Below are 15031 nucleotides of genomic sequence, written 5' to 3'. Positions count from 1 at the left end.
TCACAGCCTGTGTTATTTTAATTTAGTATATTTTACCAAATATGCGAAAAAAAAATGTTTTCACATTTGCACAGCAGGTGACAAATTGAATTTTGAAGTCGAAATCACAGTGAAAACAATCCTTCTTTTTAAAAGTAATGAAAAGCAACGAAAGTTGTTAATTAACAGAAAAACGCAGACAACATTCCTTTCTGGGTGACTGTCAGATGTAGCGCTATAAAACAGGTATGCCTCTCTCACAGTGTGCTGCATATCTCTGTCTTTCCCTCATCCCTCTCCTTTGCTTACTAATGAGCCATGAGATTGACAGCTGGATTACAGGGCTGATTTGTAATCCTTTAATTTCTCCATTTAAAATAATCACCCTCTGGATGGAGCACTGCCTACAAACACACAGACACGGCCAGTACACAAAATATACTGTGTGTTTACCCATTAAACAAAAAATGAACCAGAGAATATAGCAAAAACAAGACCATGCGAGTGCCCTGATCAAATATAGATTCCAAGCTGAATTAATCCAAAGGACAAAGTAGAGTGCAAGCCTCTCTCGGGCGAGGACCTTTTTGATATTAGAGTTTGTAGAACAAAGGCATCTTGACAGTGTAGTCTTTTAATTAAGCAAAAACCCCATAGCTTCTGAAATGGCTGTACAGAGCAATACAGACTAGCAGCTTAGAAGGATCTATGCTTTTAGTCTAGCCTGACGTAAATCACTTTGATTGGGCCATGTTCTTCATCTCTTCCAGTGCTTTGGACTGGGGATATGACTGTTGGGGGACATGTGAGGTCAAGTGGCGGCACAAGGTCAAACTTCTTGGCCATAATTCATCAAGAAACTGAGAAGCCATAAGTCACTTTGAGCCCCTGACGTAGGCATGAGAGTGGAGGAGGGGCAAGAAAACAGGGAGGCATGGTTGTCTGCCTACCAGAGAGTTCTGGTTGGTAGACATCAGTAAACACATATTCTAAAACAGCAACTTGATCCATCTATTCGCTTATCCTTTTCAGAGTCGCGGGGGGTGCTGGAGCCTATCCCAGCTGTCATAGGGCGAGAGGCAGGGTACACCCTGGACAGGTCGCCAGTCTGTCGCAGGGCTAACACACAGAGACAGACAACCATTTGCGCCTATGGGCAATTTAGATTGTGGGGATAGGTTAATTGAATAATGTGCATGTCTTTGGACTGTGGGAGGAAGCCGGAGTACCTGGGGAGAACCCACGCAAACACGGGGAGAACATGCAAACTCCACACAGAAAGACCCCGGGCTGATGGTAGAATTGAACTCAGGACCTTCTTGCTGTGAGGCAACAGTGCTAACCACCGTGCCACCGTGCTGCGCTTCAGCAACTTGATGAGGTGATGGAAATGTTATGGTGTCCTTCAAAAGTGCACAAAAAGCTCGTTTGAAAGATGGTGCTTAAGAATGCTGTTTTTCAACCTCCTTCTCTCTTTCAAACTCTCATCCTCCACTTGATTTCTTGGTGTCCGGGAGAGGCGCTGAATGAGTGCGAAGACTGGCGAATCATCTCCTCTGAACGAGATCCACTCCAGAGTAATTATAGACATACACAATCTCAAAGGTGGCACAGACGACACTAAACATTCAAGCACGACTTCACAGGGGTCAGCTAGAGAATATATGTAGTCTACAGTACGTGAATTTCAGCTTTTTTATTGCCAAGCGGATTTCATTTCTAAGGAGGAAAAGAAAAGAAAGTTTGTCATGACTCAAAGCCAATCACGACTTTGAAAAGGCACAATTTCCGACGGGTAGCAAAAACAGAAAATCGGTTCAAACTGAGCTTTTCCACATTATTTTCAAGCAGACAAGGCTTGCACTGAGCTCTCACTCCCTTCTTTTCCAACTCATTGGCTGGGTTAGTGTAGTATTAATTGTAATCACTATTATCTATCCAATAATCCATTGAAATAACACTCAAGTGTTCTTTGTCATGATAATACAAACAAGCATAATAATATGCAAGTAAATAATTTCAGCTAAAGATTCACCGCTTCAATACTGAACACCTGATTTGTATTTAGATGAATGTAAATCCAGCAAGCCCAGAGGGCAGGAGGGGGAAAAAACCTCAGTAATGAACTGCTACATTCTGGGTTACACTTGCAGCTAAAAGGTGAAACAGAGGTCTCCTAGTGGGATAATGGTTCATTTCTGCCCTGCAACAAAAAGGAGTCTTAATCAAGGCCACAGATCGTTAAAGTGCACTGAGATGCAAAGGGCTAATACACATTGATTGTGAGCAAGGGTGGTCAATTAAAAAGGTTTTCAAGAACAAATGCAAATAGGATTCCCAGAAGACAAGGAGATGAGCAATGGAGGTAATGTTCACGTCTTCAGAAAACTACTTTGATAACGTGCGAAAAACCTATTGAGGAGGGTCAAAGTGTAATCTGGAAATAGTTTCTGAGAAATACTTAAAACTTCCCATGAATATTTTTGTGTAAATCTGCCCTTGTCTCAACTCCTGAAATACAGTAGTAAAGTCTCCAGTTCTCCATTCAACGCAGCCTCATTTCTTATCCGTTAATCCCTTGCCAAGGACTTCTTTTTGGCTAACACCATCAGAAGTGCCCAGTTCTTCCTTTTTTCTTTATAATCACTCTATGATTTAATCCACGGCCGCCAGCTCTTTCAGATGCAATCACAGGTCTGATAATATCGTGGTTAGCTCCATTTGAAGGTCGGTATTCAGGGCACAATTAGCTATTTTGTCAGGAAATGTAGATCTACTGCATAACCGTACCAAACAGACTGCACGGTGCTCTTAAAATGCAGCAGGAGTCTAAGGGGTTGGGTTTGTCTCTGACAGCTTATCGCCATCTAAACACAAGGAGCTCGAGATGAATCGCGGCCGTCTCTCAGAGGGCATCATACGGGACCGCAATGAAGCTATCTGTGTTGTAATGAAACTCCATGAGAGTAGAGGCCATGACCCAGTGACTAACCACGAGACTAAACAAATAGTAGTATACAGTTAAGAGGGGCACAGTCAAGATCAGTCCACTAGCGCTATTAAAATTCACAAATAGGCCCTAGCGGTGATATTTCTGCCGACAGCCAGTTTCCTATCTATCAAAAGCCCCTTTTTTACTTACTACCTCCGAAGAGAAAATGACTACAAAACAGGATAAAAAGCATTGTGCTGTGGCTTGTCCTTTATCTTGGGTGGTTTGCTTGATGGAATTGGCTCAGCATGTATGTAAGAAGTTTGAGGGATATAGGAGCGTAGCTTGGTTTGGTAAGAAGGCAGGCGAGATAAAGAGAAATGATGTGGCTCATCTTCTGTACCTGTATTCTATCAGCTCGCCACAGACTGCAGGTCCTGGCTGCAGAGATGAAAGACTCTCCGGAGGACAAGAGAGACGTTCGTGAGTCAGAAGGAAAATGGCATTCCGCTTATCAAATGCCTGGAAACATAATCCCCCCCCTCTCTCCCGACTCACCCCCAGTTCTTGGGTCTGGACGTACTTATGAAAGCCCTGTCACTTTGGATAGTGGGTTAGGAGTCAGAAGTTCTCCACGCTAGAGTAAACGCTGAGCTGGCTGTTTCAAAGCAGATATGGCTCCTTGCCAGATTTTCCTGCTGTAGTCTAATTGGGGTCATGTTACAAGCCATTCTGTATGTGTAACTTTTAGAGATGGAATTAAACAACAGGAAATCCATGCTGAAAGCGTACAGCTGATGAAGGCAGAATCCTCCTTAAATTAATCTTTTAGATTAAAGGACGGTGTGTTTAATTTTTCTCCTGTACGCACCGCAAGACCCAAATTTAAATTAAAAACCCAAGGATGAAGGAACCAAGGAAAGACATCTTATTGTGGATTATATTTTTTCATAACCGAGTTCATCTCCGAGTTCATCGTCTAGGGGAAGTGAAAACATGGCAATGACATTATAAAGCGCACGTCTATCCTGATGTTTTTATCCCACAAACAGTGAGTTTTCATCACTGTGCTTTTACTTTTCCTTTGCCCACAATAAAGTGGTCTTCCTCAGTGTGAGGCTTAAAAATATGATATTTTGGAATCTACTGAATCAATCATATCTTGCTAACACAGGGAGAAATATGTGGTGTTCACTGTGCTGCTGGAATGGCAAAAGTCATCACTATTGTCTTTTCAAGTATGCTCTCACAGTGACTTAAAGAGACAGCGTCCTGACCAAACCGTATTTCGAATCAATTTCTTTTGTGCTGAGACCACATCCCCTTTGTGCGTGTTCCTAGGTGACTGGTCCGGCTCTTGGAGCGGGGTGATGGTTTACACAGTGATGTGCAATCACTGGAATATTTCTTTTCACGGCTTATCTGCCCACAGTGGGGAATTTGCACGGACCACGACTCAGGGCCTGCCTGTCTGCTCGCCTGTGTGCCACTGCCTTCCCCTCCAATCCTGACCCTGCCTCAGATAAACCTATCCACGGGAGCATGGGATGATTTATTCAGCACAACTTTGCGGCAGCGCAGAGATTTGTGATTTAGTTAAACAAAGGTCTTCTGTGGTCAACCTCAAAGCAATAACAGCCTTTTTAACCTATTCAGCCAGTGAAAAATGTTTTAAGAGGACACTGAATGATGCATTGCACTTCTACAATGACCTTTCAGTACTTGAGCAGACATTTCACTTTACCTATAGTACTGTGCAAAAGTCTGGAGGCACCCGTCATTTCTTCATACTTTGCTTCCGAGGAGCCAGACTTTCTTGTCATATTTTAAAGTGGTCTTGAGTAATAGCTCTCCAGGCTTTCTGAAGGTCTTTCAAATTTTTCCTTTGGGCATTGGCTGCTTTTTTGCTCATTCTCAGTCCAGTCCTTGTACCTGACCATTTTCAGAGGATTTTGTTTGTTTGTTATTTTAAAGCCACTTAAGGCTGAAATATGAATCCTTTATGAATTAATTAAAAAAAAAACAACCTAAACTCACGGGATTTGTGCACACATGGCAAACAAGTTAGCAAAGAACCAGTTTTAAATTGCGTCATCAGGCACTTTGCAAAACTGAAAATCTGTTGCCACAGGTCTTATGGAGTGATGAATTCAAATTTGGAATTTCTGAATTTTTGTCATTGTGCATGGAGGAGGTCAGGACAGACGTAAACAGTGAGGATCTACAGCCATCTGTAAAAAACTGTGGAGGCTCTCTTATGTTTTGGGGTTACATTTCAGCCAGTGGTTATGTGGATCTTTTCAAAATTAAAGGAGTTCAGAACACATAAAAGTAAGGTCAGGTTTTGATCCACCATGCAATACCATCTAGAAAACATCTGACAGGCAATGGACTCAATAAGATTTCAACAAGATAATGATCCAAGCAAACAGTCATGAATCAGCTTCCCCAGAGTCCAGATCTCAACATTATTGAAGCAGTGTGGGATCATCTCAACAGAGAACAGAACAAACAGCCGCCAACATCCAAAGAAGAGGTTTGAGTGTTCATCAAGAAGCCTGGAGACCTACTCCTGAAGACTACATCAAAGGCTTGGGACTTTTGCATTGTACTGTACAGGAGGAAGTACAGAAAAGCTGCAAGGATATTAAACCATACCAATAATAACTGCTGACAAGTTTTAATGGCAGAATGTGTTTAGAGAGTGTCTATTGGTTTCTATTTTGTCAAATCCAGAAAAAAAACATGCACTCTACTGATTCATTCTCATTCCCAACATAATAATCATGACCAATAAAGATAAATCTGAGATATCATAGCATTAAGAAAAGAAGGTATTGCTGCAATACAAAATATTATTATACCTGCTTTATTAGTGAATATTCCAGTTTTACCTGTGCAGGACTCCACAAATGAAAAAGAGTGAGGAGGAAACATGACACTCCTGAAGACTCTCTGTGAGATATAGGGTGATGCCAAATAGATTCCTATAAAGAAAGGGTTACACAATCCTTTGTGGCTTGAGAAAACTCCCCTCCCTCATGGACTCTTAAAGCATCCAATGCAGATAGAATTGCAGCTCGGAGTCCCCTGATAGGCTATGGCTTAAAGGCATTAAATGTGAACTCTGCTGAACTGCCAGTTCAAGTGTGGCTACCTTACTCAACCTTTACTCTGTGTTATTTCTTTAATCCTCACAAATAAAACAGACTACATGTGCATACAGATGAGTGAAACATTAACAGAGCGTAAGATGTTCTAGGACAGTGTTGGGTCATGAGATGCTGCCCTCTCTTGGAAAGGTGGAACCCCCACCAGACCCTAAACTCCAATGTGTGTGTGTTTGTTTTGACAAAGGTGGGAGAGAGCGCTGTCTAACATGTTGGTCCGATATCTGGTGATCACTTAGGTTGCGATCTGTTTTTGCCAATCCCGCAGAATATGATATATCCCTCACATCCTATGTATGGTGTCATTTTCATTCTGGAAGAGACCATACTGTTTCTTCACAGGATAAATGTTATCACCCTGAATATCTTTGTATTGATTAGCATTGGCCCTGCAAGGGGACAAGCGGATCCAAATCTTAAAAAAAAAAAAAATGTAAAAAAATTTAAAAAAAAATTTAAAACGCTACAATTTATATTTTTGTTGGTCTATACTGAAATAGATTTTTAAAAATCAGTGGGTCCCTTGGAGGTAGCCCATTCATTTTAATTACTGCACGTGTGCAATTCAAAACTGTCAACAGTAACAGAAAGTGTAACAGGACACCAGTTTGGACATTTAAGCAAACGCTGCGGGTCTTGGTCATAAATGGCCACATGCATGCATCTACAATATAGAGAAAAACATTTCAAAAGTCTTAAATAAATGCAGTTTGTTGTTAATGAATTTGACAGGAAAATACTGTGTAGCCCTGCCAAACTACCCACACAGCATCAAAACAACAAACTACAAGAAAGACAACTCCCCCTGCAACCTCAGCATGAAAGGAGGAGAGGCACACATATTGTTCAGTGACTGGAAACAGAAGCCTGGTTCACACTGCACCTGCTGGGCCAAAGCTTTTTGGTCCTTCCCTCAACTGCTCACTGTCCATCTCTCCAGGGAGACAGCAGCCACACAGACCTCAGTAGTCCAGCAACCCCCATAGCCAGCTCTTGAGCATCCCACCCCCTCCTTTAATTTCATTCTACATCCATTCATTTTTTTTTTTATTGTTAAGTTACAGATTCAGGTTATACATATTGTGGCATTATTATTAAAGACTTCCTCCCACATTGTGTCCCACTGTATAGAATGCAAACCTTAAGTAACGCTAGCCAATTCACATTAGGCGGTGCATGAGAACTTAAGCAGCTGCAGCTATATCCTTTTGAATGGCAGTTTTGAGGAAGACAATATGGTTCTCAGATTGATTTTTACCAAGAACAAACGCAGACAGACAGTGAGAGACGGAGACTTGAAGCAAAGGCGATATGGATCAAAGCCGGAGCTGACGCACCACGTAAGATACATCAAACTAATGCAGCTGAGCGTTGCTGTGACATTTTCTCGAATTCAAGCGTCAGCTAATATGTACACCAGGCTGAATCGCATGCATGTAACACCCCCACACCCCGAGACACCCACAAGCATAAAGGAGGAATCGACATACAATATCTGTCTGGATTAGGGCTGGGCCATATTATACCGTTCACGGTAATACCGGTATAATGTTAGGCAACGATAGGAAAATGAAATATCGCGATAGAATGGGAGTAAAACGCGCATGCGCAGTGCCTTTGTTTTCATACGCACATGGCCGATTGTTGGTTTGTAAAAATGGTGCAACTTCCGTGATGTGGAACTGGTTTGGTGTTTGTCCGTCAGATACACAACAAAGCACATTTTTTTGCAGAACATGCAAGCGGCCGTTGTTATTGTCGTATTTGTCGGACTAAGATGCTCTTAAATCTGGGAGTAATCTGGGTCCCAAACTCCGTATATTTGACTTCAGGTCAAACAACACTGCAGCATCACTGAGAGTTGAAAACTGTCTAAATTCTTTGATCTTTAATAAAACGATCAGCATTGCTGCTTTACCAGGTGTAACTATAAAGTTTAACTTCCAGGCATCCATGAAAACAAAAGTTATTACATTTAACGGAGTTAGAAGTTAGCAGGAAGCTAGCGGAAGTTAGCTCGCTAGTTTCGCTAGTTACCTAAGCATGATATAGCATGTTCTGACTGAGAGATTTCTGAAAAAATTCAAACGTACAGCTCTGCTATCACTTCCAACATAAATGAAGACAGGAAACTAAACAGTAGTGACGTTTGTAGGGTTACTGAAGTTGGGCTAGCTGGTATATAATGATGTGCTACGTGATCGCTAGCGACACAGCGATGTTAGCATAACATAAACAGTGAAGCTGGAGGACGAACACTAACACTTTTCCACTTATAAAAGTTAACGTGAAGGTTCCTCATGGTTAGAGACAAATGCAATCGCATGGCAGGATGCTGTAAACGGACCAAACTTCAGTCAGGAGAACAACTGAGATAATCCATCCACAATACGAGGTTAGTCATTAATATACTGCAACAACATGGGAATAGCTCAGCTGCCAGAGAATTCAACATTAATGAATCAATGGTACAGAAGTGGAGGAAGCAAGAAGAATGAGTTTAATAAAGTTTGATTTATCTGACTGCTTTGTTTCGCTTAATGTGCCTTATAATCCCGTGTACCTTATGGTCCGAAAAATGCGTACTGCACACTGCAGTTTAATGTTGCAAAGCACCTCTTTTTAACTTCAGTGGATATTATACATGGTTATGCTCAGGATATGTCAGCCCATTTCTACTGGAAATGCCTTTTGGTTAAACTTTCAGCAAGGAATTTGCATTTGCACTGTTACATTTTTATAAAGCATAAAAGCACATAAAAACCAGCTTCTTGTTTACGTGAAAATAAATGGAAGGTTGTCTTTTTGCGCTAGTAATGTTGTGGAGTTGTATTTTGTCTCGCATCAATTATATCGTCAGTTATATCGTTATCGCAAATTTTCAAATATATATCGTGATAAATATTTTTGGCCATATCGCCCTGCTCTAGTCTGGATACATATCACTCTCCGTTAATACTGCTTGGGTCAGTGAGAATGCCTGAGCCCATTTCTAAACAGGCTGAAACCTTGAGCCCTGAGCCCCTTCAGGCAAACTGGCTCCCCACTGACCAGCTGCACTGTCCTTGTCAGCTACCTAAATAACAAAATAACCTCCAGAATAATTCAGTTGTTTTCCTTGCAGTCAGAAAATGCTCGAACAGCTGTTACAATGAGAATGTCATTTCCTCCTGGCAAATAGCATTTCACATAACAATAGACAAATATTCGGCTATAAAGGCAAAGTGTCAGGGGAGAGGTAAGCTTATTGTACACTGCTGTTGAGCTGTTACCCACAAGTATGAATAACAGTGATGTAAGTTGCAACGGATGAGAAAAAAAAGAGAAGAAAATGTGAAACAACCTAAATATTGGGCCCAATTTAAAAACCAAGTCCCTGAACTCTCATAGCAGGAACTTGGTGCAGCTTCGCAATGCTCAAAATACCAAAGTAATATAACTTCACGGCCTCCTCTCTTCTCGTCTTGGGGGTAATTTCATCATCTAGAATTTTTGAAGTTCTGTTTTATAGAAGCACATCCAGCAAATGTCAAAGGTGCTGGATTCATTTCCAATATGGTTAGGATGCACCAGCAAACAGAAGAGACACACTGAAGAAAAAAAGAGCATCCTTTAAATGGCAGGAGATGAACTTCTGTAGATTCAGTACACTGCCTCCACTGAAAAGAAATGGAGCGAACAACAACAGAATTGAATTCCTCTAAAAAACAGAAAGAAAAGAAAAAGGACGGAAAACATATTACAATGAAAAGTGGAAAGAAAAGAAGGAGGTTTGGAGCATTCCAGCTGCAACGTGCAGAAAGGGGAAGAAGCTATTAAGATTATTTTGCTCTGTGATCTCGCTGCTCAGTCAATCAAACAAAGAACAAATGTGTTGTTTTTACTACAGCAGTGTAAAGCAATTGTTCATTTATCAATACGCCGTCACACCACATGGAAACTCTTGAACAGAATGCGTTACACACACACACACAGTCATCATTTTTAATGGCATGGCGAGTTTTTTTTCCCCAAGCCTTCTGCTTAATTATAAAATGATATCCCTGTGCTCGAGATGGGTTTCTTAGGTTGCCCAGGCAAGTTTGCGTTGTCGGAAGTCATTCGCGCACCATAATATATTCCTTCTACCACTCGCAAAAGTATACGCAAACCTACTCATTCGATCACACTAGTCAGGAACACATCTGGGCCAAGAAGAGAAACTATCATCAGACGGTAAATGAGATCCAGCAGCGGCAGGCTTACCTTTGAGAATGCTCTGGCCGTGCAGTAAGTCTCTTGAGACAATCACCGTGTAGAAGTTCTGGGAGAAGCCTGGTCTGCACGGGGGTTTGAGGGGCTGGCCTGCCTTACTCCCCTGAGGAATAAAACAAGGCAGCCTGTTAAGATTGGCAAATTGACTTGCAGCCACCAGGGTCACAAGCTGATCTCACGGCCTCTTTGAGTTGATATTGAATCTCACAGTCTCTCTTGCCACAGTGAATGATTTGTTTCAGACTACAGCACGTTGAAATTCAGACCGTCACAGTGTGGAAATCTAACTCTGGAGCTGCAGGCACCTGCTTAGATTCACTGTAAAGATACATCAAGCTTCACGGGAGATACTTAGATTAGGAATTAAAGGGAAATAAATTACTTTAATCCATCTTTACCTACTCTATTGTCTACATAGGATTTCGAGAAGCAGGAGTATAAGAGGTGGACTACACCCTGAATGCGTGACACACTATTTCAAGGACCATAATCATCATGATTAAGGCAATAATGTGATCCACACATTCTGAATATAATGAAACTCAAAGAAAAGTAATATAAGTGGCAGGACTAATGAGCATTAGAAAGATGGTGAGAATGACCAGCTGGAAATGTTCAAACATGAAATATATACATTGCACGCTGATTGAAGTCTGTGCGCATGTGTGAAAGCCAAGTGCATTTAAATATATAGCTGACATACAGACATAGCCGTAGGCTCACGTTATCCAGTGGGGAGGAAGAATGCACTCCCAGGGATGCACCTTATTCATCGCACCATCAATGCTACTCTAAAGAAATTATACTGCGCTCCCCCCACCCCTAACTCGGCTTTGCTATCAGCACACCTCAACAAAACCCCATAATAATAAGTACATCATTTGACTGAGTTTGGATATTTAAAAAAATATATATAAGCTATTTATACTGTTGCTCATTTGCCTCTTGAATCGAAGTCCGTAATTAGGCGCTAAACCCTTAACTCAAAACAAAAGAAGACATTAGAGCGCGTAAACGAAGTTGATCGCAGCAAGCAGCACGAGAAGCCCCTCTGGAAACCACTGTCCTCTGCAATAATGCACTGCAGTTTATGTGGACGACAGGATGTGGAGGCAAGCGAAGAGTTATCAGTGACTTTTCCACTGCAGTGAGAGCCGACATAATTACCAACTTCAAATGGGCCACACGGGATTCTGTTACACAAATCGTGTTGCCATCATAGCGCAAAAGCTGATCCGTTAACGGCCACTTTCGAGCGCCCCTGCAGCGCGCTGCAAAAACCGAAGTAAGCACTACAGCAGTGCAGCACTTCCACCGTACTGTTAGGGCGACTATACGTGTAGAAATTAACTCATCTTACCGAGGATGCGCCCACAAGTAAGGTGCACGCCAAGATGACGCAGCCAGCGTTCATCTTTGCAAAACCCGCGTGTTGGTGGGGGGTAAAAAGAGGAAAAGATTAGTCTTCTTCGCCAAATACACCTCAGTAATTCCCGGAGCGCTGTCTTCCGCTTCTCCACTGCTGAGTGAGACGCCGACCGTACTTGTCTGGCGCAAAAGTGCCGCTGAGACAGAGACGCTGCGCTCCGTCCGGAGGAAGCCGGTGCCCATTGGATAACAGCGTCACTACAACCCCTCCTACCGCACGGCGGAGCAGGCAAGGCGGTGTGCACCGTCTTTGCTCCGAATGACTCTGTGTGATGATGCCCCGTGCCACTTCTGGGATCTATTGGTAGAAAAATGCATTTTCCAGCCAATTTAGATTCATATTTTTTTTTAAACTTCAGATGGAGCAAAAGCGGTTCTGGCTGTGTGAGTGACAACCAACCATCCGAGCCCTTTCTTATGTCCATCAGCTAACTGGAGTCTATTTCACACACCACTTACCCCCTCTGCCCCTGATCCACAGTATAAGTATAGCAAGAGCCCCCGAGATATTAGCTTTTTATTAAAGCAGCTGTGATAGGCCACTGCGGGATAAGACTTTGATTGTGAGTGAAAGGTTCAAATAAATAGTACAATGAATCAGGAGCCTCTGTGATCACCTACAGGAAATATGTCTATAAGTCTATAAATCATTTCCAGTTATAGGTCTTCATATTTTATTTTATTTTTTAAAAGGGTGACTACTTTAGCCTAATGACCATGTTCCATAATAATAATTTGCAACAAAATAAAATTTGGCGTCAGCATTAAATGTCTTACTCCATTTTGGGAGCTTATGTTATTAATAAAGTTTAGAATTTACATACAGTATAATAAACTTATACATATTTAGCTTTTGTGCCGAAGTCAAAAAAATGCAGGAGAAATGACTTAACTGCACCTTTAAGTGCTTTAACTGGTTTAATAATGTTGACATTTCCGAAGCCTCACATCGGTGCCTCAATTTCCATATCTGAGAGGTCATGACAATTTAATCTCATCAAAAGGAATAGGACAGTATTGCACTGTCAATCAACACAGCCCCTGTCCCTGCCATTCATTTTCATACTCCTTCATTTTCATACTCCTTCCGTATTGAGAAAAACCTGGTCTCTGACCAGGTTTTTCTTCTTCTTCTTCTTCTTCTTCTTCTTCGGTTTCTTTCCTTTAAATGGTATCTTCAAAACAAACTGCTTGAGGCTGATAATTAGGAAGCACTCCTAGTGTAGTTGACTACAGCTCAGTTGGTGTTTCTGTCCAGAGGGCAGGATTTTGTAAGGTCAGAGATATGAGAAGTACACTCCACTCATCTCTCTTCGGGGTATTGTGCTTATGCTTTTATTATACTCTGGAAATCTTGGCAGAGGAACTGTATGACAAGGATTTAAACTTACACCCTGTGCAATAAACAGCAAGTCTTACTTGTAAAAAAACAACAACAAAAAAAACCAAATCATAGAAGGTCCTCCAGGGAAAAAGACTTTTTTTCCCCCCCAAGTCTGAGAAGTTTCCCTTCATTCAGATGGCTGCCGAGGCTACATGTCGACACTTAAACCTAATTAGTCAAACACAGCACTGTTCATAACGTGACCATGGCCCGACCGTGCGACTTCCCCTCAGAATGACGCAGTAAGGAAGATCACATCCATCCTTCGGCTCAGATTATCTTACTTATGGCTCCAAAGCACTAATTTTCAATCTGCCTCTGTGGCATTAGCACAGATACATCCATGAAATTACTGTTTTGGTTAATTAGGACCCTTAAGACGTGCACGACTGATTCTCCTCACAGTGAATTCCTCATGGCTTGTAGGTACCCCTGCCAGTTTTGGGAGGTGAGGAAATTATTTCTTTCAAGTATGGAGCATTTGCCTAATAAAAATACCATCTGGGCATTTGAAGTGAATTGGTTTAAGGCTGTGCTGAATTATTAAACAAATCTCACAAAATGCGTCCCCGCTCTCTTTTACAGTAGCAACACCTCGCAGTAGACAAACTCTGCTTTCCATTTGTTATTTCATGAATTGCTTTTTCTCCCCTAGCGCAGTCATTTGTGACGGGTTACATTTATATGCAAACGTTCGGCCTGCCCTCAGTTGATTTTAAGAGGTGACAAGACGTATATACAGACCTTGCAGCAAAAAAACAAACACTGGGAAATTAAATCCCATCTGCGGCATTTGCAAAAGTTTGGCTCTCGTTTCGCTGTAAAATTCTTAGAGGTTTATTATCTCATTAGGCCTTAATTGATGAATTAGGACTTGAAAGGAAAGTGAAGAATTGTCAGCTTTTGGCAGGTCCAAAGCTGGTAAGTTCTGACTCTTTAAATCTTGTGGCAACACTTAACAGCCATGGGATCCTCTGAACAACTGAGGATCTGAAAATGAGGCTAATTGATGCCTACAAAGCAGAGGAGGTCTATGAAAAGATTTGAAAGTGCTCCCAGCTTGAAATTTTCACTGTCCAAAATGTCATTAAGATACGGCAGTTTTGTGATATCTGCTGCAGGCGGGTGGTGATGGTGGGTGGATTATTTTCATGAAATAATAAAAACCAGCGCAGCAACATTTGAACAAAGTCTCATTTTAATGTATGTTTGCTGCAGGGTTTGTATTGCTTCTTTCCCTTTTCAAAAATCAACATAATACTCTATGTCATCTGCCAGCCCACTCTCACAGCAAAAGTGTGAAGTAGTAATTCGCACTGGTCTGCGGCACAAAATGTAATGTTTCTCACAACAAAGGCTGTAAATTTGTGAGATGGCTACCTACATTTTTTGGGAAGATCAGTGCATGTATGGCATTATCAACAAGGCGAAATGGAAATTAGACTTGACTAATAACCAAAACTATGATTTTTCCCCAAAGCTGATGAAATCGTCTTAAACATTGGACTGAACCAAAGAACAAGTGAAAATGAAAAGAAAAGAAGAGAAAAGAAGAGAAAAGAACCTTTTATTGTGCCACATGAGAACATACATCAGTTTCATATGGGCTTATGTTTCTTAAAGAACGGTCATATGACAGTAAATGGTCCTTAAATGGCACATTTCTACTCAATGTGGGTACCTAAACCACTTTTCTTTGTACGAGCTTCATTTAGCAATTCACACACACTCATATGCCAAAGCACTAACGTTCACACTCTCACACAGCTATATCAGGGGCAACTTGGGGTTCAGTATTGTGCCCAGGGATACTTTGACACGCAGGTTGGAAGAGCCAGGAATCAAACCACCCACCTTCCAATTAGCAGATGCCTCATGCTACAT

The 15031-nt window shown here is 41.6% G+C and overlaps 1 protein-coding gene across 3 annotated transcripts in view; it reads right to left on the bottom strand.

The window, feature by feature from the left end:
- cdh4 (cadherin 4, type 1, R-cadherin (retinal)) overlaps positions 1–11894 on the bottom strand; it is a 228921-nt gene extending 217027 nt beyond the window's left edge. For all 3 annotated transcript variants that reach the window (XM_080892245.1, XM_080892246.1, XM_080892247.1), the window contains exons 1-2: positions 11696–11894; positions 10327–10438 (exon numbers count right to left, since the gene is read on the bottom strand). In XM_080892245.1, coding sequence (XP_080748371.1) covers positions 10327–10438; positions 11696–11749 — 166 coding nt within the window. In that variant the 5' untranslated portion in view covers positions 11750–11894. The remainder of the gene's footprint in view (positions 1–10326; positions 10439–11695) is intronic.
- Between the last annotated feature and the right edge of the window lie 3137 nt (positions 11895–15031).

The sequence above is a fragment of the Rhamphochromis sp. 'chilingali' genome (assembly GCF_963969265.1).
Source record: "Rhamphochromis sp. 'chilingali' genome assembly, chromosome: 9".
Lineage (NCBI taxonomy): Eukaryota > Metazoa > Chordata > Actinopteri > Cichliformes > Cichlidae > Rhamphochromis > Rhamphochromis sp. 'chilingali'.
The sequence above is the reverse complement of the archived record's forward strand: the minus strand, read 5'-3'. Positions and strand labels throughout refer to the sequence as shown.